This window comes from Carcharodon carcharias, chromosome 1 (assembly GCF_017639515.1).
Source record: "Carcharodon carcharias isolate sCarCar2 chromosome 1, sCarCar2.pri, whole genome shotgun sequence".
Taxonomy (NCBI): domain Eukaryota; kingdom Metazoa; phylum Chordata; class Chondrichthyes; order Lamniformes; family Lamnidae; genus Carcharodon; species Carcharodon carcharias.
In genome coordinates this window covers 80,560,374-80,585,401 of record NC_054467.1, presented here as the reverse complement: position 1 = coordinate 80,585,401, position 25,028 = coordinate 80,560,374, and the positions used below count along the sequence as shown (strand labels likewise).

Genomic DNA, 25,028 nt, shown 5'->3' with positions numbered 1-25,028 from the left:
TTAGTAAAGCTAATAGAATGTTATTGTTTATTGTGAGGGGAATTGATTACAAAACTAGGGTAGTTATGCTTCAGTTGTACAGGGCACTGGTAAGACCACATCTGGAGTAGTATATGCAGTGTTGGTCTCCTTATTTATGGAAAGATGTAAATGCGTTGGAAGCAGTTCAGAGAAAGTTTACTAGACTAACACCAGGAATGGGTGGGTTGTCGTAAGCTGAAAGGTTGGACAGCTTAGGCTTGTACCCACTGGAGTTTAAGAAGAGTAAGAGGTGACTTAATTGAAACATTTAAGATCTGATGGTTCTTGACAGGGTGGATAGAGAGGGGATGTTTCCTTTTGTGGGCGAATCAAAAGTAGGGGTCACTGTTTAAAAATAAAGGGTCACTCATTTAAGACAGATGAGAATTTTTTTACCTGAAGGCTGAGAGACTTTGGACCATTTTTCCTCAAAAGGAGGTGGAGGCAGAGTCTTTGAATATTTTTAAGGCAGAGCTAGATAGATTCTTGATTAACAAGGGATGAAAGGTTACCGGGTGTAGGCAGGAATATGGGGTTGAGGTTACAATCAGATCAACCTTGCTCTTATTGAATGGCAGAGTAGGCTCGAAGGGCCTAGTGGCCTACTACTAATTCGTATGTTCATATGTTTGTATGTATCTTTTTCAAAGATGTGGAGTACAGTAGTCTCCCTCCAGTCTAGGGGAACTATCCCAAATGCAATGAGCTATTAAAAATACAGGCTCATGGCTCGCACAGCTCCAGCCTCAATTCCATGACAGTAGAAAATTGTTCAGCTATATTTTGTCTTCAGAAAATAGGAGAAACCTGATCCAGCAAATTATGGCCCCATCATCCTACTCTTAATCATCAGCAGTGAAGTGAAAGGTGTCTTCGGTGTTACCAAGGAGCATTTATTCACTGATAATCTGCTCAAGCTGGTGTTTGAGACTCTAGTGATCATTACAGCCTTGGTTCAAGCATGGACAAGAGCTTATTCCACAAGTGAGGTGAGAGTGACTGCAGTTGACATCAAGGTGGCATTTGAGTAAGTGTGGCATCAAGGAGTCCTAGCAAAATTGAGGACTGTGTGAATCAAGGAAAACTCTTCACTGACTGGCTGGTAGAAAGATGGTTGTCTTTGGTGGCCAGCCATCCTAGCTCCTGTTCTGAACTGAGTTGGGGTGTGAATTTCTAGTTCAACGGATAAGAATATGGGTCGTTGTAAATGCCCTTTTTGCATTGTTGGCAAAGTCGATTACCACACTGTTAATAATGTTGGAGATTGAGGATATTATAAATGATATTCAGCAATCTAGTGTAACTGTAAAATCACCTGAATGGATCATCTGGTTAATGAAACTCTGAAGAAGAGTCATAAGGACTCGAAACATTAACTGTTTTTCTCCCTCCACAGATGCTGTTAGACCTGCTGAGTTTTTCCAGCATTTTCTGTTTTCATTTCAGATTTCCAGTATCCGCAGTATTTTGCTTTTATCTTCGGTTAATGAAACTGTTTGGTTCATTAGATCAGACTTAAGGAATTTTATTTTTTCCCTTTCCTATATAAGTTTGTTATGTGGTCCTTTTCTAAATTTGTTCAGTATGATGAACTATTGAAAAATTCACATTAATGTATCTCTAAAGTTAAATTGAGACGCTGCACTGAAATTTGCCTCTTAAGGAAAAGTTTGTATATTGTTTCTACCTAATTCTTGCACTAAACCTATTGAAATGTAAAGGTAATTTATACAGAATGAACAAGGTAGCAAGTGCAACAGAAGTAGAGTTTGAATGTGCATTAAGGTTTCTTGGCTTGGTGAAATAATTTGTTTATTTATTGAGTGTGGCCATTGAATGAGATGAAAATAACTAAGTAACTAAACAAGCTCAACTTTGGTTCTTTTTGCCAAGTTGAGGAACCAATCTTGTCCTTTTAGATTCAAAAATAGTTTCAGATGTTACTTAACCAATAAGTATAATAAATGTTTTATTTGGTTATTAGATTGAGACGTATGGTTTTCCTTCAGACCTCAGTCTGTCTCCTCCAGAGTGCCTCCGATTATATGATACAATGGCTGAAACATGGACGTCATGGTCTCGGACACAGGTACTTTGGCCGAAGTTCTTTACATATAGTGATGGGCCATGTGATTTTGGGGAAAAAACTTATATTCTATGCTGGGGTGATGGCCTTTTTAAGAACTAGATTTCTCTGGAAGATGATAACTTGTAAAAAGCACCTTGTTATAGAAACTGATCATGTGACCAAGCTAACTGGGAGATAAACAATAGTAAAACAAAGCATGAACAAGAATTTTATTGCAGGGAACATCTCTTCATAGCAGCTTAGAGCAAGCTGACTGCAGAGAACATCTCTTTCAGCACAATTCAACTGAAATTCTTGTGCTGGCTAAAAAGATTTAAAACCCTTGATAACTGAAGGACTCCATAAACAGTGAGTTGGACTTCTGGTAGCCAACTGAGAAGAGAGAGAGTGAGTTCTGATAGGCAAGACTCCAGAATTAAAGTACATTAGAACCAGGAGAGTTCTGACCCGAGGTGACTTTGCTGAAGACCCTAGCAGGGCCTGTGTTGAACTGAGTCTATTATCGTTCCATGGTTAGAAAGGATTTGAAGGGAAAACCTGGCGGAAATTAGAAGTTTCAAGAAATCTCAACCCTTATACGAAACTTTGGAATAGGACTCAGACCAAGTGAATAATCTTCCAATTTCTGATAAGTATCTGTCTGGAATTTTTTGGGGTGTAAGTCAAATGGGTATGGTAGGAAATTTGAATTAAGTTTTGTTTATCTTATAAGTAGCTGTTAACTGTACTTTGAATATCTTTAATGTAACTGACGATTTAAGATAGTGTAGTTATTAGTTTTAATGCTCTTTGATTTTTGTGCAGTAAAATTCTTTAGTTTCAACAGTGAATCGAGTTGCTTAATTCTTTTAGTAAATACCCGGGTTTTTGGATTTCAAAAAATAAATTAAGTTACTGGTCTCTACTGAGGTCATAATATTAGAATATAAATATGCTTCCACTTAAACTTCACACTTGTATCTGATTCCTTTGTCTTTTCTGAAAGGAGCTTGATCCGGAAGAATACAAGTGCTTCAAGGATAAAATTGTTATTAAAAAGAATGATGTAAGGAAATATGAGGCTGAACTAAAAAAAGAATTGGAGAGATGGATCACTTCAGGACAGAAAGATCAGGTATTAAATCATTAACACAATTGTGTTTAATTATAAAGCAGAATAAAATAAAAGTTAAGAAATGTCATGTATGATAGTCATATTGATTAAATGTTCAGGGTGTACTTGTACCATATTTTAATTCAGTCTAATAGAATATAAAATGCCTATGGAAATTTGCTTTTGCATATTGGAATGATAACTAATAGCATTTGATAGAGGCCTTCCAAATTGAATTGATTCACCTCTTGACTTCTCAAAACCTTTCCACCATCTACAAGGCAGAAATCAGGAGCATGATGGAGTACTATCCAGCTGCCTGCTCCAACAACATTTGAAGCTCCACTCCATCCAGGAAAAAGCCTACTTCATTGGCACCCTCTCCAGCACCATCGCACCACGGCTGCAGTGTGTACCATTATGAGATGCACTGCAGCAACTCACCAAGACCATTTTGACCACATCTCCCAAACCTGCACCCACTTAAATGGATTTGGTGCCTGTGGTGGAATCTCTTTCTTTTAAGTATTAGGATCAAGGCAAGTGTGGATTGGAGCAGTAACTGTACCTCACTTATAGCAGGTGCGTGAGAACTCCACCACCTGCAAGTTCTCATCCAGTGTTCTCACCTACATCCTTTAAAAACCTAGAATGGAAACCACCTGGTCTTGTAGATTTGTGATTCTTTGGTGCCACTATTTTCTTCATTGTGGGGGCCTGATTAGAGTACTAACTCCTGTTAAAGGAGCCATGTTCCAAACCCCTTTACAAATGCTTGCCCCGCACTGAATTATTTAGTATCTGTCTGCCAACATAAGATCATTAAAATCTTGTGTACAACTCAGATCCAACCCCCTGCCCGTAACCACCTACACATCAGATTTGCAGTTTATTTCTCGATGTTGTACAGCTGTTATTTGTACTTATTATTAAACAGCTGTACAACTGTTGTTTTAATCCAATTGATGTTCAATTAACTAAAGGGTGCTTTTACAAATTATTTAAAACTTTTATTATTTGAGTACTATTTGAGATGTATTCTTTGTGTGTATACAGTATGTATCTCATTTTAATAATTTGTCAACGATACCTTAAGGCTATGGACGTGTTAGAGAAGCTGAAACCAACAAGTGCTGTGAATTCTACAGCGACCATGGTGAAGCAATTTCCCATGTTGGTTGAAGCATTACAGAAAGAAAACCAACTGCCAGCTTTGTTTTTCTCGTAAGTTTTATCTTTTGTTTAATACTTGCTATTGAATAAGGATTTTATCCACTCTATGCTGTTATAAACTTGAATGTGTGGAGATTCATTAGGGGTTGGATGCACTGAATGCTACACAAGCTTTGCCACCGTCAAGTTGCACTGAAACTTCCACTTAGACTCATGAACATAAGATCCAGTACGATCAGCAATGAAATCAATTTGTGATGAGAACAGGCACCCTGCAACATCATTAAGAGGAGTAGGGTTGCTAGGAAATGAGGAAATTCTTCAATTACCTCATTATTGCAGAACACATCTATGTGGCTTCAATTGACTGCTGATCATAGGTCTTGTCTTGCAGATCAATTGACTGAATTTAAATTGATTGCAGCAGGTGAAACATACCTTGGTCAAGCTTCAGTTGATTGCTTGGTACTGCAAGTCATCTTATTTACATGGGGTTCATGCGACTACAGGCTTGGCCTAAGTAGCCAAGTGGTTATGGTACTGGGCTTGTAACCCCAAGATCAAGAGTTCAAATCTCACAATGGCAAACTATGAAACAATGTAACTTCATCTGAAACAGATGGAAACAGGTTTACTCAAAAAAAAAAGAGTATCAAGAGTTCATTTAGAGCTTGGCCTAAATAGCCAAGTGGTTATGGTACTGGGCTTGTAACCCCAAGATCAAGAGTTCAAATCTCACAATGGCAAACTATGAATCAAGAGTTCAAATCTCACAATGGCAAACTATGAAACAATGTAACTTCATCTGAAACAGATGGAAACAGGTTTACTCAAAAGAGTATCAAGAGTTCAAATCTCACAATGGCAAACTATGAAACAATTTAACTTGGCCTAAATAGCCAAGTGGTTATGGTACTGGGTTTGTAACCCCAAGATCAAGAGTTCATATCTCACAATGGCAAACTATGAAACAATGTAACTTCATCTGAAACAGATGGAAACAGGTTTGTACTCGAAAGAGTATCAGAAAGGCAAGGGCTTGGCCTAAATAGCCAAGTGGTTATGAAATGGTGGGGGTGGTGGCATAATGGTATTGTCACTGCTCTGGTATTCAAGAAACCTGGCTTAGGGGTCCTGAGTTCAAATTCTACCATAGAATTCTATCATAGAACGTTTATGGCACAAAAAGAATCCACGTGGCCCATCTTTTGCTTGGCCTAAATAGCCAAGTGGTTATGGTACTGGGTTTGTAACCCCAAGATCAAGAGTTTAAATCTCACAATGGCAAACTATGAAACAATGTAACTTCATCTGAAACAGATGGAAACAGGTTTACTCAAAAGAGTATCAAGAGTTCAAATCTCTCAATGGCAAACTATGAAACAATTTAACTTGGCCTAAATAGCCAAGTGGTTATGGTACTGGGTTTGTAACCCCAAGATCAAGAGTTCAAATCTCACAATGGCAAGCTATGAAACAATGTAACTTCATCTGAAACAGATGGAAACAGGTTTACTCAAAAGAGTATCAGTAAGTTCTGGTATGATAGCCAAGTGGTTATGGTACTGGACTTGTAACCCCAAGATCAAGAGTTCAAATCTCACAATGGCAAACTATGAAACAATGTAATTTCATCTGAAACAGATGGAAATGGGTTTGTACTCGAAAGAGTTACAGGCTTGGCCTAAATAGCCAAGTGGTTATGGTACTGGGCTTGTAACCCCAAGATCAAGAGTTCAAATCTCACAATGGCAAACTATGAAACAATGTAACTTCATCTGAAACAGATGGAAACAGGTTAACTCAAAAGAGTATCAAGAGTTCAAATCTCACAATGGCAAACTATGAAACAATTTAACTTGGCCTAAATAGCCAAGTGGTTATGGTACTGGGCTTGTAACCCCAAGATCAAGAGTTCAAATCTCACAATGGCAAACTATGAAACAATGTAACTTCATCTGAAACAGATGGAAACAGGTTTACTCAAAAGAGTATCAAGAGTTCAAATCTCTCAATGGCAAATTATGAAACAATGTAACTTCATCTGAAACAGATGGAAACGTGTTTGTACTCGAAAGAGTTACATCATTAGTGAAAATCAAGAGTTCAAATCTCACAATGCAAACTATGAAACAATGTAACTTCATCTGAAACAGATGGAAACGGGTTTGTACTCGAAAAGAGTTACAGGTGCCAGGGGCTTGGCCCAAATAGCCAAGTGGTTATGGTACTGGGTTTGTAACCCCAAGATCAAGAGTTCAAATCTCACAGTGGCAAACTATGAAATAATGTAACTTCATCTGAATAGGAACAGATGGAAACGTGTTTGTACTCGAGAGAGTTACAGGTGCCAGGGTGTCAAGAACCTGAATAGAATGTAATCAACACCCTCAAATGAGCAGAAATTTGCCATTTAGCCCTCAGTATGGCCAGTTTTGTAAGTAGGCATTGCATTGGAGCAATTGTCTTTTGAATCAGCATAAAAGATTGTGTTTATTCCAGTGTGAAGTCATTATGGGCACAACTCAGCTGTTGCCTGGGTGGAAATCATGCAGAAACCCCAGGCTGTTCCTAATATTTTCTACATTGATTAAAGGAATTTTTAAAAAGTGAGTTAAATATGTTGATTGTGACTGTAGATGTATGAAATTATCTCTCATAATTCATAAATATAAAAATGAAACATAACATCTGTTTTACATTTTTAATGCTGTTATTGTCCTTCCACTGATTATAGTTAAGCCCTTCTAATGTATGTAACTCCTTCAATTATACATGAACATCACCCATTGTGTACAATAAACTCATTCATACCTGTAGCTATCCATTTATATGTAGACCTTATTGATTATGTATAACCCAGTCACATCTGCACATGGACACTATCCATTTATGTGAATATAACAGAACATTATGGAAATACTCAGGTCTGGCAGCATCCGTAGAGAAAGAAACAGAATTAACATTTCAAGTCAAATAAGACTTCTTCAGAACCCCTATTATATCCATTTATATAATCTGCACACACCCAAATTTTTACATTGCCCACACCCAAATTTTTACATTGCTCAAGTGCCCAATACAGTTATACGTGGGTGTAAGCACTGATTGTGTGTGTTCATTCACATTTATTCATTGTATGTAATCCACTTGCACCTATGCATGAACACTCTAATGTGTGCATTATAATTGCATTCATGTTCGGATGCTGTCATTTATGTATAATACACTTAAACCTGTACATGAATGTAATAGGCACATTTTCTGCAACCAATATAAAGTAGAACTATCAGGCATGGATAACTATTCTAAATTAAGTAGGTATATCAGCTGATCATCAGGCCTTTAGTGATTGAATTCTTAACACTGCAAAAGGATTCACGGCACACCAAAAAATAGTTTACCATTGACAATCGTTCATTAATAAACTTTCATATATATAGTACATCTAACTTGAGATAATGCCTAAGTGCATTAAAAGGGTAAAAGATAGGCTTGAGTAGCATGTAAAGGAATTTGGATGGCAAAAAAATGTTTGGAGAAAGGATATCATCAGTATCTTTTGAAGGCAAGTAGAACATTGAGAAAAGAATATGGCTTCAGGAGCAAGATTTCAGGCAGCAAGGGTATAAAGGCTGAAAGATTAGCTGTTTAGAAAAAAGATAAAGATATAAAGAACCTGCAGTAATCTTAATTTGGAGCAAAAGCGATTGCACTCAGCTGTAAAGCTACAAATAGGATATGACACAATAGTTCGGATGATGGACATAATTGAAAGTATGTACAATGATGCAGCCCAGGTGAAGAAATGAGTCATTGTCCACGAGACAAGCATTTGTCATCTATGACCAGGCTGTGGTGGAGGGAACTTTGTAAGCCAACGTACATTTTACAGATTTATGCATAACAGAGGGATCGCCAAATTTTCTTTCCCATGGAATTTAAGTGAATTGGTCAGAATGAAGAAAATGTTGCTGCATGCTTGTATTGTAAGACAATTATCGTATTTTTTCTTGTTTAAGGCCACACAAATGAAATACCTACATCTTGTTTCCTTTAATATAATCCCCTTTCCTTTCAATTGTAGATTTAGTGTTTCTGTAGTAGAACGTTTAGCCAAAGAGACTTTCCTGCATGTCACTAACAAGGAACAGCTGAAAAGAGGATCGGATGATGCAAAAAAAAGAATTGAATTTGAAAACAAGCTTCGAAAATTATCAAAGCGTGCTGGGAAAAAACAACCTTCGTAAGTGTCACTGTTCAGTTCGTGTTAGTATTTTCCAGTTTAACCTGATAAATTTAGTCTTATTCATTTGGGGAGGCATCTCAACACATTTGAGAGTGGGAGATACCACACAACCCCAGGTTCCAGGAGAAAGGGAAAGGGTTGATTGGATTTGGGCTGGTAACACTGAAAGCACATGGTGCCAGGTGCCTTTAGAACCATCTAATTGGCTAGGTCCCTTATTTCCATATGCAAACCTATCTTCTTCAACATGACCAGTAGTGCATTTGTAGTGTGCAATAAGGATTGTACCCACCCCTCTCACCAGATTGGATACTTGTGATCTTTTGTATGTGGAAAAACTGGGGCAGGGCCATCCAATTTCTAGGCCAGTTGAACCCAAGTTACATTGAGAAATATGTAAAGACAAGATGACTATGGTATCCCTTTTACTGAACAAACTTAACCTATTTAATCTGTGAAATATTTTTCACTTGACCATTGTCCCTAATTCTCTCATCCCTTTTTCTGCTAATGTGAGGGAATCATTTTCCCATGAGCATGATCTGCCATTTAGTTTGGTCCCAAGCTCTTGACTTAGACCATAATTATTGGAAGCTGCTTACACTGGGCAAACAACACTAACGATTTGCCATTCCCACTGAAGTTACTTACAACGGCATTGCTTTATAACACAGCAAGCATCCCAACTAATTTGAACGAATCAGAGCTTTCCAAATCACATTGAAATGTGATTAAATACTGTTACCTATTCACCTGGATAAACATGCTGTGGCCTTCCAATGTGTTCATCACCAGAATTTCATTGTCATTCTGGATGTAACCCGGAGAAGGGCATATTGCCAATGATTGGCAGTCAGTTTCCTTGCTGTTCAGCGCAGTGAGCAGAGGCTTCCTAAAGGAACTACAACAGAGCACTTTGTCAACCATCTTCAGCATAACAGCCAACAGCTGAAGTTATATGTTGAAAATATTTTGGTTCGAGAAAGCAAGGATGCTAGACCTCATTTAAGGTACAAGAAGTCAAACTAGACACCGAAAGTTTTTATTTGATGCACTTCTACTGCCCATTGCAGAAAATCGCATCATATCCATCATAATTGTTGAATCCTGTGCCTCATTCAAGTTGTGCTGATTATCTGATTACAAAAAATATCATAGATGAGTTCCTTTATTTTGTCTTCTGACTTTTATATAGTTCCACAGTATATAATGGGAACCAGTGGTTTTGTTACTAGTTTAGTAATCCAGAGGCCTGGACAAATAATTTGGAGAGCTTGCTGGGGAATTTAGATTCAGTTTATTAAATAAATCTGGAATTTAAAAAAGCTTGAAGCAGTAATTTTTTCATTGATGGATTCTCATTAAAACCCATTTGGTTCATGAATGTCCCTTTAGGGAAGAAAATCTGCTATATCTACAGTTTATATACAAATCTGTGACTCCAGATCTACAGCAATGTAGTATGTTTGTCAGTTGGCAGTTAAGAACCACTCAATCAATGCAGTAATTATTAGTATGATTCAGGAAGGTGGCTCACCACCACCACCACCACCTTGAGGGCAGTTAGGGATGGACAGTAAATGCTGCCTTGCTAACGATACCCACATTCTAAGAATAAAAAGAAAAACTACAAAATTAGTTTCCAGCAAGGGTAACTGAAAAGTTATCATGAGCAAAACCTTGACTAATTTGCCCTTCCCTAGCTACCTGCAATAAGCTAATCAAAGTGCATTCACAATTGTGCATGCTCAGATCAGAAGGCAGCTACAGAAACAGGTTATTAGGCTCATCTATTTGTTTTATAAATGATTCTGAGATTTTTTTGCCTCCATTATTCTGTTGAAAGTCACATCCTGTCCATAGCTTTCCAAAATACTTCTCAGCCATTGACTTATATTTCAACTATGGTTCTGTGTTTCAAAAAATGGTTACTCTGGTTGCAGTGATCCAAAGGAGTCCCATGTGTCTGACAACATGGTAATGAAAGAAACTGAGCAAGAAATGCTATATCAGAAACTTCAGGAAATGAGAAAGATTCCAGCGGACTGCACCTACGCAGTGGAAACTGCTGCAGACCGTAAGGTACAGAGCAAGTTTTTCTTTATGCTATCAGTAGATATTCAATTTGGCCTAACTGTTCACAGGCTGTTGTATTTATTGAATATTAGTTATGGTTTGGTCACTTTTGATTTGTTTCCTCATTATTCTTTTGTTGGTAGCTTCAAAGAAAGATTTGTAGCATTTTATTAGACGTCTTAGAAATGTCCCAAAGCAAAATGAAATCCCTGTTATGTAGGCAAACAAGATAGCCACCTTGCATACAAGAAGATTCAACAAAGCATAGCAAGGTAGATACTGAATTATAGGATAACTGTTTTTGTGGTTATGCACTAAAAGGAGAAATTGGATGGAAAAGAAATATGTGTTATGTGCTTGACAACAGAGCCTTGTTTTTTGGCAGTACAAAACTTGAAAATGGCTGAAATGCGAGATGTTGCCAAAGCTTTAGGTCTTGCACTCATCAAGACAAATGCAAGAGTGTCAAATTTCAAACAACCACAACAGTTTTTCCTACAAGAGAAAAGGGATCTTATTGGTTGGCAAGCTGATACTGATTGGCTGAGTCATTACCAGTTGTACTCAACAGCACAAAACAAAAACAGAATTACCTGGAAAAACTCAGCAGACCTGGCAGCATCGGCGGAGAAGAAAAAAGTTGACATTTTGAGTCCTCATGACCTTTCCACAGAAACGTCAACTCTTTTCTTCTCTGCCGTTGCTGCCAGATCTGCTGAGTTTTTCCAGGTAATTCTGTTTTTGTTTTGGATTTCCAGCATCCACAGTTTTTTGTTTTTGTACTCAACAGCACGTGCTTGCAAAACCCAAAGCACAAGATTGGGAAGCACTTGCTGAACAATCTTGAACATGTTAATAGGTACACTAACAACCAGTTTAAGACAATCAGTCAAGCTTGTAACAGGGCTAATTTAATTTACGTTTACTAGATTTACATGCATTCGTATGCAGGGGCCCATTCCCTGCAAACAAAGGAGTATGTTTAAGCCTTATACCTTTCTCAAATTACCTGGGAACCTGTTGCTTTCTCCATATCAATACCTTTACCATCAGTGTCGACTTGCCAACTGATCAGTGCCTTTTTTTCCTGTGGCATAAACTGTTGTGATCATTTGAAATTTAGCATTCTTGCATTTGTCCTGATGAGTGCAAGAGGAAAAGCTTCAGCAACACGTCTTTCTTTTCAGCAATGTCCTGTTTACAATAGTGTAAATATAGAAAGCAAATGTACTCAGTTGGACTACTTACTTAGTATTTTAGAGCCCAAAGAGAAACTATAGATTTTTGGGTAAGTCTGTAAACATCATTTCTAGTTCAAAACGATCGAAAAATTTGGTTTTTATTGTAAAATAATGAAATGCAAGAAACAAACCCTGAATGCCATGGAGGGAAATATGTTTTTGCTAAAATTTGGTTAAACAAAGCAACACCAAGCTTGAATAATTTTGTTTTAAATTGAATTAAAAATTGTGTCGTACAGTAAAGAATTTGCATTCCTAAATGGTGCCTAACCAATATTTTAAATTTCACCAGATTCTGGATACAATCTTTCAGCGATTGCAGCTAGTGAAAACTGCACATCAGCTGCGCTTATATTTGGAAAGAGGCATTGGATTTCATCATGCTTCACTGAACAGCAAAGGAAGACAGGCTGTGGAGATGCTGTTCAGACTTGGATTTGCCAGGGTAAGTGTTAATGTTTATAGATTGAGTAATCTAGTGAAGGGGTAGTTCACAATTTGAATAAAATATCCAAAGAGCTAATTGTAAATTTTAATGCTGTTCAGTGTTCTTTTGCATTTAGCTTTTTACTTCATTGTTTGTTAACATACTGGGCCTGAACTTCCTGGGAGTGGCAATCATCATCGGATTGCCACTCTGTGCCCAATTTTTGCCTGATTTTTTTTCCCCCCAGCCTGTCTCACCCAACCTTCCAACTCAGGCCAGGTGTGACCCAGGCAATGCAGCAAGTCCCTGGGGCCCAGAGTTGACATGAAGGAGGCCACACCCCTTTTTAAACATAAACCAGGTAAGTTTAAAAGTCCATTGAAATTTAAACGTCCTTGACAGGCCGGGGAGTAGGTAAGTGGATAGGATTTGGGGGGAGGGGGATGTTGGGGGTGGTGTGTTGTCAGTCCTCCGGTTGGGAATCGGGTTTTCTGCGTGGGGGGGGTTACCCCTCGTGGGTCGGGGTGGGTGGAGGAGTCCCATAGTGGGGGATGATCAAGAAGTGGGGGTGACCCCTCCGTGGGGTAGTTTGGAGTGTGGGGGGAGTCTCGTGGGTCAGGGAGGTAGTTGGAAGGACATGGCGGGGGGACGGGGAGAGTCATGTGGATGGGATGGTCCTGTAGTGGGGGTGGGGTGTAGTCAGGGTGTGTGTGTGTGTGGGTGTGGGTGTGGGTGGGTGGGGATAGGAGGAGTCCAGTGGGGGGTTGTGGGGGGGTGTGGAAGGAGTCCAGTTGGGGTCATTCTGGGTCTGTACAATAGTTACCCAGGAGTTAGAAGTGGTTTTAACCCTTCTAACTTTTTCTGGGTAATTATTGGTGTAACCCAGTCAGAACCATCCAAAGTTTGTGATTTGAATCACATTTTCGGCTTGTTCCTAGTGCACATCAGTTGCTCAGGGGAAGTTTGCCCTTCTAGGTAATTGCTGTGCAAACCTCAGCTGGGAACTTCTGAAAGGGAATCCCCAGCACATCTTTAGGGTACCCACCCCCAGTACTATGTTGGGGAGCTCGGAAGTTACAATCGATTATTTCCACAATCGTTTTGTAGTGCTATCAATTTGTGGGGTAGGACAGTCTGATAGAAAAACTGTATGTAAGTAGTGATCACCATTAATAATTCTTTTGGATATATGGTTAATGGGAAAAAAAGGCAACCTCTTAGGCTGCAGTTGCATTTTCCTCTCTTAGCTTTATTTGACATTTAACTTTAATTGGTATGGGATGAGGGAATGGTGACAAGGATTAGGGTTAGTCTTGCATTATCATTCAGCAAATTGATACATGTGGTTTTACTTGGTGCATTTACCACCAATGATCCACCTGGATATGTAGACACGCGGGTACATGGGAGCTCGGCCTCCACCATTTCATTGCCACTAACCCGTTTGGAGCGGACAGAGACTCTCCATTATAAAGCTGCATGGAATTCCCATCATAAGGATGGGACCTGGCACATATGGATTTTGGCCTAATTTGCAACCCCTGTGGTGCAGTTGGGACAGATTTATGGTGAGACTACACTGGGAAGGCCTACAGTGCAAAACCTTTTAGCAACAGAGATGGAAACTGTGTGCTCCCTCAGAGTATTGTCATTTGCTGCTAATGGAGGATGAAAATGCATGATGGCTTGGAGGTGTGCTGAAATAGTTGGTGTTCTAGTCCACGACTATCAACTGTCTTCAATTGGGATCAGAGTCAGCAGATTGTGCAAGGAATTTTAACATTGGTTGGTATTTCAGCCGTATTCCTATCAGCAGGGACACTATGTATGTTTTCTGTTTACGTTAAAAAAAATCAATTGTCAGTCATAGATATTGGAAATTGTTATTAAAATTGGTGCTTTCTCTTTGGCTTTTCTGAACCAACCAGGTGACAATTTGAATTTTCTTTAGGTTACCAATATTGAGCTGATTAGCAGAACTTTATTCTCACACATCAAGCCACCTTTTTTCTGTAACATGAAACTCAAAAATCTTTCTGGCTCTTTTATTAAAGTTTGGTATTGGAGAGAGAAAAATAATGAATTACAAAAACTTGTTTTCTGTTTTTACCTTTGTGTTGGCTAGGTAATCTGTGATGAAAATCATAGGAGTGTGAATTATTTTTGAAAAACATTTGTAACGAGTATATTCTTTGTCATTTTACAAACTAGGCTGTGCTATGAAAGCCAAATTATATAAATTATAAAAAATAAAAAAGGCAAAACAACTTAAATAGTGTGAGTGCCTGATCGTGGAATTGACCGATTTTAGTACAAATTATTTTACCCTGAAAATTCAGCAGTAGTATGAAGCTCGCAAATACATATTCCAATTGAACTTTGCTCTTGATTTTACAATTAATTTTAAAATGTTGTCTTTCTGTAGGTTGTGACTGCTACTGGAACTCTTGCTTTGGGAATTAACATGCCATGCAAAACTGTTGTGTTTCTTGATGATTCGGTATTTCTGGATGCCTTACAATATAGACAGGTACCCACTTCCCTCTCTTTATTGGGGTCCATTTTTTAAATAATGTAGTGGAGTTTGTCATCATTTGTAACTAAAACATGTTCATGTTTTTGGGCTTTTTCTTCTAAACTATCTTCTCGTTGCCTAATTAAAATAATTGCCGTGCCAACAAAGTCAGATTATTCGAAACTAGTGCAGCATTTTTAGTGTTTTAAGAGAAGGCCAATTCAGTCTTTTGATCATGCTCTGCTATTGAATTGATCATGGCTGTGCATTAATTATATTTAACTACTTGCCCCACATCCCTTAATACACTTGCCTGACAAAAATCCATTGATCTCAGTCAAAAAAGGGGAAACATCAGTAAATGCAGACATGCAAGCCACTTGTTATTATCCTGGACTAGACCCCCAAATTTTGGTGTGATCTAGTCAGGGACCGATAACTTTTTGTTTAAAGTAGACAAAGTTGGAATCCAAGGTACTCACTAAGAGAATAAAGCTACAAGATTCCATAGTTTTAAGCAAATCAAAATAAACTTTACTGTACAAAGTTAAAAAAGTAAAACAATTTATAATATCTATCTTATACTGTAACATTCAGAATTAACATGAGTTACATGCAAATTAACAGGCAAACTATGGTTGAACACACTGCACTGCATAATAAATGGCGGGTGCAACCAAGACACATCCCAAGGATTTCGCAGCAATCCGCCCAGACATCAGTGTCCACTGTGAAATACACAATCTCCTTAAAACTCTGGCTCGCTCACACTCTCAGGAATTCAAGTCTTCACTTTCAAAGTTTTGGCCTCCGAATTCCCTCAAAAAGGTGCTGTACTGCCTCAGCGACTGCTCACCTCCTGTTGGTTTGATCTCTTCTGAGACCATGTTCCACCAGCTTCCTGAGACTGCACTCCAGCTCATGGGCACAACTCCAGCTCTTCATCCCTGCTGAGCAGAACACCACTGCTCCAGAGAGGTACCTTTTCCCGCAGCACGGAGTCACTGACCTTCTGCCTCTTTTCAGCTCTCCAAGGCTTCTCCGAGCCCTTACTACTTGGTAGGCCAACAGCAGCACTTCTGCTGCCCGGAGCCTCTTTAGCCTCCCAAGATATCCAGCCCTGTGGTTTGCCACTGATGCTGGTCTGTCTCCCTGGGTCCTCCCTCTCTGGGGCTTCTCCCTGAATGTTCTCCCTCTGGATTCCCTCTCTTGGTCCCAGGACTCCCCTAGTTATGGTGCCAAACCTGGGCCTTGTGTTCCTTGTTTTTCACACCATGCGGACATAGTCCTGATGTCCTGGATGGGGCCAAGCCCTTTAACTTAAAAAAAAATCCAGGCTGGAGCATGCGCAGTTCGTCACCCTGTTATGCTCTGAGCATGCCCAGAACTCTTGGGCCTGCTGGGAAATGAAGTCCTTGACCTCCACCCAAACCAGGCAAGTTCCTATTTCTTAACACATTAAAGAGACTAAATCAGAAACTTGCTGTGTTTAATCTGTTGAAGCTATCTACATAACGTAGTTTTTCTGCAAATGATTGTTGCTGTGATGCCTGTATAAGGACAAAAGTCTAAATTTATAACAGCTAATCTTGCCTATATTCTCTTTTCAGATGTCTGGGAGAGCTGGAAGACGAGGCTTCGATTTGATTGGTAATGTGGTCTTTTACAGTGTTCCAATGCCCAAAGTACAGAGACTTCTCAAAGCAAGTGTTCCCCTACTTAGTGGTCAGTTTCCCCTCTCAGTCTCTCTTGTGCTTCGTCTTATGCTGCTGGTTGCTAAAGCTGAGGACACGATGGATGCAAAAGCCAAGGTATTTAATTATCGGGGAAGCTTTGTCACTGCAATATTATTTGGCAATATAAAATTGTATTTTAACTTTGCAGCAGTATTTTTTTGTTTATTCATATCATTAGGAATATGCATTATTATTTTAAATTAGAATCAAAATGTAGTTTTTATGTTTGTGGATGCCACCAAATGAGGGGGTTGGGGTGGAATAATCAATACAGAGGAAAACTGCAACAAAAATCAGGAGGATATTAGGAAAACTTGTAGAATGCATAATTAATTGGCAAATGATTTGCAATAAAGATAAATGCACAGCCGTACATTTAGGTAGGAAGAATAGGGCGGTCACCTATTCCTTGGAAGATGCAAGTATAGGTGAGGTTGAGGAACAAAGGAATCTGACTGCAAATGCATCAATCACTATAACTTGTACCACAGGTTAGCAAGGCCTTAAAGGAAACCAAGCCTTTAAAATTATGAGTAGTTTGGATAGAGTGGATGCAGAGGGAATGTTTCCCCTTGTGGTGAAGAACATGACTTGTTACAGAATTATTAAAAGGTAAATAAAGGCAAGATAAAAAGGATAAAATAGCTAAAATTTGTCATGTTGCTGCTCCTGCTGCTGTTACATTTAAAGTGACAAAATCTATCAGCAAAGCTGCTGAAATAAAACATTTACTCAAGTATTTCACCACATTTGCAACACACTCACAACAGAACTGCACAGAATAACTCCTAGCTCATCTAAACCTGTTAAATACTGTTATACTTTTGTACTAAGTGCACTTTGATAACTGAAAAACTTATTTCTTCCCTCAAGGCTTTGTCATTGCTGCAGCATTCTATGTTGTGTTATGATAACCAGAAGAAACAGTTGGTATTGAAGCTGTACTTCCTGTCCTGTTTGCAGTTTCTTCTCAAGGGGGTAAGATTTAAAGCTGTCTTGTCAAAAACGTCGACAGATTTTTAAAAAAAATTCAATTCTGGGATGTGGGCATTGCTTGCTAGGCTAGCATTTATTGCCCATCCCTAAGTGCCCTTGAGAAGGTGCTGGTGAGCTGCCTTCTCGAACGCTGCAGTCCATGTGGTGTAGATGAGATTCCAGCAGTTGAAATTAACCAAACCCAACAGAGGCCAAGGATTGAATCGAGTATCTTTCTCATTTGCATAGCTCAACTTCTCATTTGGAGGAACTAGTGTTGAAGGATCTTTCTCGTGACTCCCAAAATATATTTTCACCATTCTTTTCTTTAAACTTAAAAAAAAACATTTTTCAGAGCTTTTATAAAATAAAGAAAAATCTTGTGTGCCTTTTAAGAAAAAGTTCAAATACTGGTTTGCTTTGGTGTTCCTGAGGTCAATTACAACAGGATTTTCCCAGTCACTCCGTCAATGCGATAGCAAGAAAATGGCTTCTTTATCAAAATATTTCCGTCTTTGTGTTTGTGGTCGTATTGTATTTGCTGTAAAGCCAATCATGTTAGAAAGTTTGACATTTGATGAGGGTTACCCCTGCCCTGACTTTCATGCCACCAGCCTCCACAATCAACAGATCGCCTTATGTCATTTCCACCATCCCCAACGCGATGCCACCACCAAACACAACTTCATCCCCCCTTTCAGTATTCTGAAGGGACCATTCCTTCCATGAGATCCAGAAAAGCTGGAAATACTCAGCAGGTCAAGCAGCATTTGTGTAGAAAAAATGGAATTAATGTTTCAGGTTAAGGTCTTCTGTCAGAACTGGACCAAGTTAGACATGTTAAGCAGGTTTCAAGCAAGTGCAGAGGCCGGGAATGTGGACAGGGGTGAAAAAGCAAAAACGCAGGTCTGTAAGAGGGTGGAAAGCAGGAGAGACTAAACGGCAAAAGTAATGATAGCGTAAGTCAAATTTGATGGTAATGGAACAGATAAAAAAAAACATAAGTATAGCCCAGAGGAAGTGTGAATGGGAAATAGCAGAATCCTCTCCAACAGCTGTCATCCAAAAAAAATGGGAGCAGAGATTATGACCTGAAATTGTTGAACTCGGTGTTGAGACCAGAATGCACTTAAGTACCTTCATCAAAAGATGAAGTGCTTTTCCTCAAGCTCACGTTGAGCTTCTTTGAAACAATGTTGGAGGCAGAGGTCAGAATGAGGTGGAGAATACTTAAAAAGTACCCTTTATCTGTAAGACATTTTTCAGGTGAAAATGGGAGGTGAAATTACTGCCGCAAGAAGAACCATCAAAAGATTTGGCACTCTTGTTCAACTTCACTTTGTCTAACTAGTTAAATTTCCTCAAAGTAAGAATTAAGGTATAGGAAAAGGCTACTAAATGCGATAAACCCACCTACCAGCCTTTTCAGCATTTCTTTCAATTCATCATTTCATTGAAAGCATGCTTAATTGCTTTGCCATGGTTAATGAACCAACATCAAATTTTGTCAATCTTTCTGTCACCTTATAAACCTCAGGTTACTTCAAAGCTTCCTCTTTTTTAAATTGTATAATTCCAACTATGTAACCATCCTTCAACAGTGTTTTTGGTTCAATTTTATTTTCTCATCCTTGTTTAAGCTGTAGAAATTATTTTGACACTTTAACGGTGTATAAGTACTTTGACAATAGCCAGTTCTACCTCTTCACAATCTCGCTGAACTGCTACTATTGTTAGATTATCAGACTGCTTGCCCGGCAGCCAGTACTAATTTTCTCCAATTCAGTATGTGAAAGAAAGAAAGAAAGAAACTGTGAAACTATTGTCTCCAGATACTGCTAGACCTGTTGAGTTTTTCCAGCATTTTCTGTTTTGGCCAAGAGTTGTCTGCTTGTTAGTTCTCTGTTTAAAGTAATTAAAAGCCGATGAATACTTCTAAAAGCTGCAACTTTTAAGGAGTGAAAATTGAAGTCATATATAAAATGAAAAATCTGTAGCATATTTCCATTGCTTATTGTAATGTTGACTGAAGTAGAATGCATGGCTGCAGTTAAAATGAATGATTACTTGATTTTTGCAGGGCTTTGTGGATCAAGATGGCACACCACAAGGATTTGCAGAACTAGTGACCCAGTTGCATTTTCATGAACCTGCCAATTTTGTTTTTGTCAGTTTCCTGGTAAAAGGTCTATTTCACAAGATTTGCTCTCAGCCTGAGAAATCGACAGGAAAAGGTACGATCTCAACTTCAAGACCCTGTTTAAGACAGCAGAGTATAAAACTAATAAATTTTATCATGTCTTATGCTGAATAACATCGATTTTTAAGAGGATTACTTCTCTCAAACTCTGCTTTTTCAACAATGCTGCTGCAGTGATTTAAGTTTATTTGGATGTTGGCTCAGTGACAGAGGAAGTACAATCAACAATGTACTGCACTGCAGCAATAGGAATACATGATCAGTTTTGCATGTTTGAGTTGTTTGTTCTGTGAAGTACCTTTCCATGAGACAAAGCGAAAATCAGATGGTGAGTCATTCCCATGTTGCTGTTGTGTGCTGCCAGGTGGTCAGTGCGGACCACCATTGCAAAATGCCCAGGACTGGGTCACTCATCAACCCTCTTGGGCAAAATTGGTGCATGTTCTGGAAAGACAGCAGTGACAGTGAGTTTGATAGTTTTGCAGAGTTAATAGAAATAATTATTGCTATTTGGATTTATTTATTACCAATGTCTGTAAAAGTTTGTGGTTAAGAACATAAGAAATAGGAACAGGAGTAGCCCATTTGGCCCTTCAAGCCTGCTCCGCCATTCAATAAGATCATGGCTGATGACCTTATATTTCGATTTCCACATTCCCATCTAACCTTGATAACCTTTTAATTTCCTTGCCTAAAAAGAATATCTACCTCTGCCTTAAAAATACTCAATGACCCCGCCTCCAACACCATCTGAGGCAGAGAATTCCAAAGCTCAGAAGACAACCCACTCATTCCAGGTATCTAGTAAACCTCCTTTGAACCGCCTCCAATGCATTTACATCCCTCATTAAATAAGGAGACCAAAACTGCACACAGTAGTCGAGGTGCAGTCTCACTAATGCCCTGTATAACTGAAGCATAACATCCTTACTTTTATGTTCAATCCCCCTCGTAATAAAGGATAGCCTTCCATTAGCCGCCTTAATTACTGGCTGTACCTGCATATTAACTTTTTGTGACTCATGAACTAGAACACCTAGATCCCTCTGCACCTTGGAATTATGCAGCCGTTCTCCATTTAAGAAATACTCTGCTTTTTTGTTCTTTCTGCCAAAGTGCACAACTTCACATTTTCCCACATTAAACTCCATTTGCCAGATCTTTGCCCACTCATTCAACCTATCTATGTCCATCTGCAACCTCCTCATGCCCTCTTCACAACATACTTTCCTACCTATATTTGTGTCATCTGCAAATGTAGCTACCATGTCTTCACTCCCCTCATTTAAGTAATTGATGTAAATCTTAAAAAGTTGAGGCCCCAATACAGACCCCTGTGGGCTGCCACACGTCACATTCTGCCAATCAGAAAAAGACTCATTTATGCATACTCTCTGCTTTCTGCCAGCCAGCCAATCTCCTATCCATGCTAATATGTTACCCACTACACCATGTGCTTTTAGTGTCTGCAATAATCTTTGATGTGGCACTTTATCAAATGCCTACTAGAAATCCAAGTGCGTTACATCTACAGGCTCCCCTTTACCCACTGTGCATGTTACTCCTCCAAAAAAAACTTCAATAAATTGGTTAAACATGATTTTCCTTTCACAAAACTTTGCTGACTCTTCCCTATTGCCTTGAGATCTTCTAAGTGTCCAGCTATTACCTCCTTAATGATCGATTCTAATAACTTCCCCATGACAACTGTCAAGCCAACTGGCCTATAGTTTCCTGTTTTCTGCCTCCCTCCTTTCTTGAATAGAGGGGTTATATTTGCTACTTTCCAATCTGATGGAGCTTTTCCAGAATCTAGCGAATTTTGGAAAAATTTAGTTTCATGGGATCTGGTAGTGCATAGCACAAAGCGAGAATAAAGTGTTTCATTAACTTGTCAGGACATTGATAAATTGTATGTATATATTTTTCAATATTTCTACAGGTTCAGAACGTTTTTCAGATGAAATGATGGAGTCTTTACTTTTGGTATTAGCGAATCTCTTTGGAAGGGTACATCTTCCAGCGTGTTCTACTGAAAAGGACTGGGCTGCACTCCACCAGTCAAAGGTATGCAAGAGTGAAACAATTAGGGGTTTTATGGGGATTATGATTTTCAAAACTAAATACAAAAGAGAAATCTCATGAAACTCAATTAACGAGTCGAATGAAATAGTTTGTATTTTCACAAATCTATCTGTGGCTTTTCAGTCTCTGTACAATCCACGGTATCTGTTTGCTTTGTCTGTATTTCCACTGTGATACCTGTGGCCATCCTATTCCAAAATTCCATAATAGTTCCTATGGCTGCCCTGGTATCTTGTTAGTAGACGCCACTTAAGACTATCCTTGGTTTTTTTGTACAAAGAATTTTTACTTTCCTTTAGCATAAATTGATTTGGAAGAGACTGGTGCTTTGGTTCATTGCACTAGCCTTTTATCTCTCAGCCTTGGGTTTAAATATTGCCCTGATAAGATAAAGTCTCTGCTGCTGTCTGTTTTCTGATTAGCACTGGATTTTACTATTCTTTAGGGACAGTGAGGGCTCATAAAATGACACGGGAAGGTGGTGGGGGTTTGGAATGCCTATGCCTTCCTGCCAGCTTGGATATTTACAAGTAGTGGATGGATTCTCCATCATTGACTGAGACCATCTGGTCAATCCTGGTAGCTTCCCTGTGCGCTCGGGGTGGGGGGGGATGTATCCACTTAATAGGGCATTCAGTGGCGCATAGAGGGGCCACTGGGGACAATGGCCAGCCCTGTGGCAATATCCAGCCTGCCTCACTGGCCCCGATAGTCCATGACCCCTCTCACCTTGTTGTGAAGGCACAGTCTCCACCCTTCCGTCACTTCAGCTGGGTGCAGTGCCGGGGTGGCCATCGTGAGCTCCCATCTTTTAAAGTAGGACATGGCCTGCAAAGCCCCACAATGTGGCCCACGAGGTCTTTTCCCAAATGCCTGCGAATGCAATGAGAGATTCTTGAAGAAACTGCTCCTCTAATTACAGACTGTTCCCCTCCCGCGTTTGCTGCTAATAGGCTCATTTGTGAGCCTATCAGTGGCAAATGGAGAGGAAAAGTCAGTGATTGGAGGAACAGCAAAACTGGCAGCAGCGAATGAATTCCAGTAACAGGTATTGGGGACAGAGAGAGATTTCTGGGTTGGGGAGAGAGAGAGACTCGCTTCAGGCAAGCCGGGTGGAGGAGGGAGAGGCTCGCTCCGGGCCGGGTAGGGGAGGGAGATACTTGCTCCGGGCAGGTTTGTGGGGAGAGGCTGGATGTGGGCGGGTGGGGTGTGGTATGTGGTGTGGATGAGAAGGTTCGCTGCAGAGGTGCAGGGAGAGAGAGAATGTGGTTGAGTATGTGTCTAGCTCACTCACAGGAGATTCCCACTCACCCTCACCCCCCACGCACCAACACATAATCACACCCACTCACAAAGGGTGAGGGTGACTGAGAATCGAGAGATTGGGAGTGAGCCAGACAAACAGATTCTGTCCATCTCACACTCTAATGATGATCTTTATTAATCACTCTTTAATTATCAATTTATTGTTTTAACATTGCTTTATTTTTGCTCAGCAAGTTGCTTCTTTTGTTCATGCCACAATTTTATTTTGAAATTATGTTTAATGTTGTGCCAAACCTTATCTTTCTTAAATTTGCATATCGGCCCTTTGAGTGAGAAGAAAATGGAGATGTGGCCCCCTGAGTGAAAAGGTTGGATAAGCCTGATTTAAAAGGACTGGAGCCCTGATGGCAACTAATTAGTTGCCGGATGGGATTAGAATGCGGCCTGGGATCCCGCAAACGGCTGAGGCCAGTTTGACTCCAGCCTTCGGGCCCATTCCACCCTGACTAAATTCAACTCCTAGTAGGCATGTGACGAAAACACTAGGCTGCTCCGGTTTGTTCTTTAATTGACAATCCACCATTGTTTGACAAATGAATGTCACTATGATACAGGACCGACATAGTAAGAAGTATTCTGAATTTAGATAAGGGAATGTTATTGGCTGGTGGGAATGGAGAGTCCTTACTGAACATTTAACTGCACTGTTCGTGCTTTCAGAGTGCTTAATACTGATGTAGTGGATCAAAATGGGAAGTGTGCCATTATAACTTTTAAAAACAAATCATTGACTGTAGTAAAATTTTTGCAACAATAAATTTAGCAATTTATTACAACACCACAGGTTGGGGGATTCTAAATGCCAAAAAAAACAGGTACTTAACAGAAAGCATAAGTATAATGAAAGTTTAAGATTCCCTTTAACTGTGTATTAGACACTTTGAAGTTGCCTTCCAACTTTCTCAATCTGGCAATAATGAGTACTGTTTGCAAACTGGGACAAACTAAGTGCAGATAAGCGAAAGTTACTTGTATTCTGGAAAATGTATTTGATAAAGCCTGTTTTTCTGAACTAAGGGATTGGATAAGTAAGAAACAAAACTCTTGAAATTTGATCCTTCCTAACACATAATCCCAAGGCAAACCTGGTTCAACCCTTTTGCTTCTGTTGATTCAGATTGGAGGAGTGTCATGTTTATATTGTTAAATCCAGCTATGGCAGATTGGTAGCCCCTCGTTTCAGTGCGCATATGATAAGTTCATCAGGATAACAAGTATCAGCATTATACACAGATTTCATTCTCCTGAGGAGCCAGGTTACAGAAACACCAAATGCAAAAGCACCTTTTGATTATTACTGGAAAAAAAAATGACAGCAAGCTTTATGTCCTAGGTCTTCCTGGAGGATCTTCCAGAAGAGTTTGCAGATGCAGTCAATGAGTACAACAGAACGATGCAGGAGATCTTTGGATGTTTTCTTCTTTGTGCTTCAAATCAAGCTGATATGGCGGAAGAATGCCATCTTCCTCTTTCAAAAATATGTAAAGAAAAATTTTACTGTTTTGGCATATATTTTAGATTTAACCATAGTTTTATTTTCAAATTGGAGTGTAATATCTAAACAAACTTGAAGTAAATACAGTTTAGTGGTTTGGGTACTGGACTAGCAAAGTAGAAGTTGGAAGTTCAAATATCACCAGAAGTCTGGTAATTTGTGGGTTAGTGCCAGGAAAAATAACCACCAAATTCACTTGAGGATCAAAAATCCAATAGGTTCTCCAGTGCTTTAGGGACTGGAACTTTCTTCCCCTCACTTGTCTGGCTTGCACATGATACTGTGAGGTTGATTCTTAATGCATTTTCAAGTAACCTAGCAAGCTTT

At 39.3% G+C, this 25,028-nt stretch overlaps 1 protein-coding gene across 2 annotated transcripts in view; it reads left to right on the top strand.

Moving 5' to 3' along the window:
• LOC121276823 (probable ATP-dependent RNA helicase DDX60) overlaps positions 1-25,028 on the top strand; it is a 94,542-nt gene that overhangs the window by 56,055 nt on the left and 13,459 nt on the right. For both annotated transcript variants that reach the window (XM_041185370.1, XM_041185377.1), the window contains 12 exons: positions 2,006-2,110; positions 3,096-3,224; positions 4,300-4,427; positions 8,464-8,622; positions 10,569-10,707; positions 12,235-12,387; positions 14,795-14,899; positions 16,495-16,695; positions 17,494-17,598; positions 19,676-19,829; positions 21,738-21,862; positions 24,540-24,687. In XM_041185370.1, the coding sequence (XP_041041304.1) occupies positions 2,006-2,110; positions 3,096-3,224; positions 4,300-4,427; positions 8,464-8,622; positions 10,569-10,707; positions 12,235-12,387; positions 14,795-14,899; positions 16,495-16,695; positions 17,494-17,598; positions 19,676-19,829; positions 21,738-21,862; positions 24,540-24,687 (1,651 nt within the window). The remainder of the gene's footprint in view (positions 1-2,005; positions 2,111-3,095; positions 3,225-4,299; positions 4,428-8,463; positions 8,623-10,568; positions 10,708-12,234; positions 12,388-14,794; positions 14,900-16,494; positions 16,696-17,493; positions 17,599-19,675; positions 19,830-21,737; positions 21,863-24,539; positions 24,688-25,028) is intronic.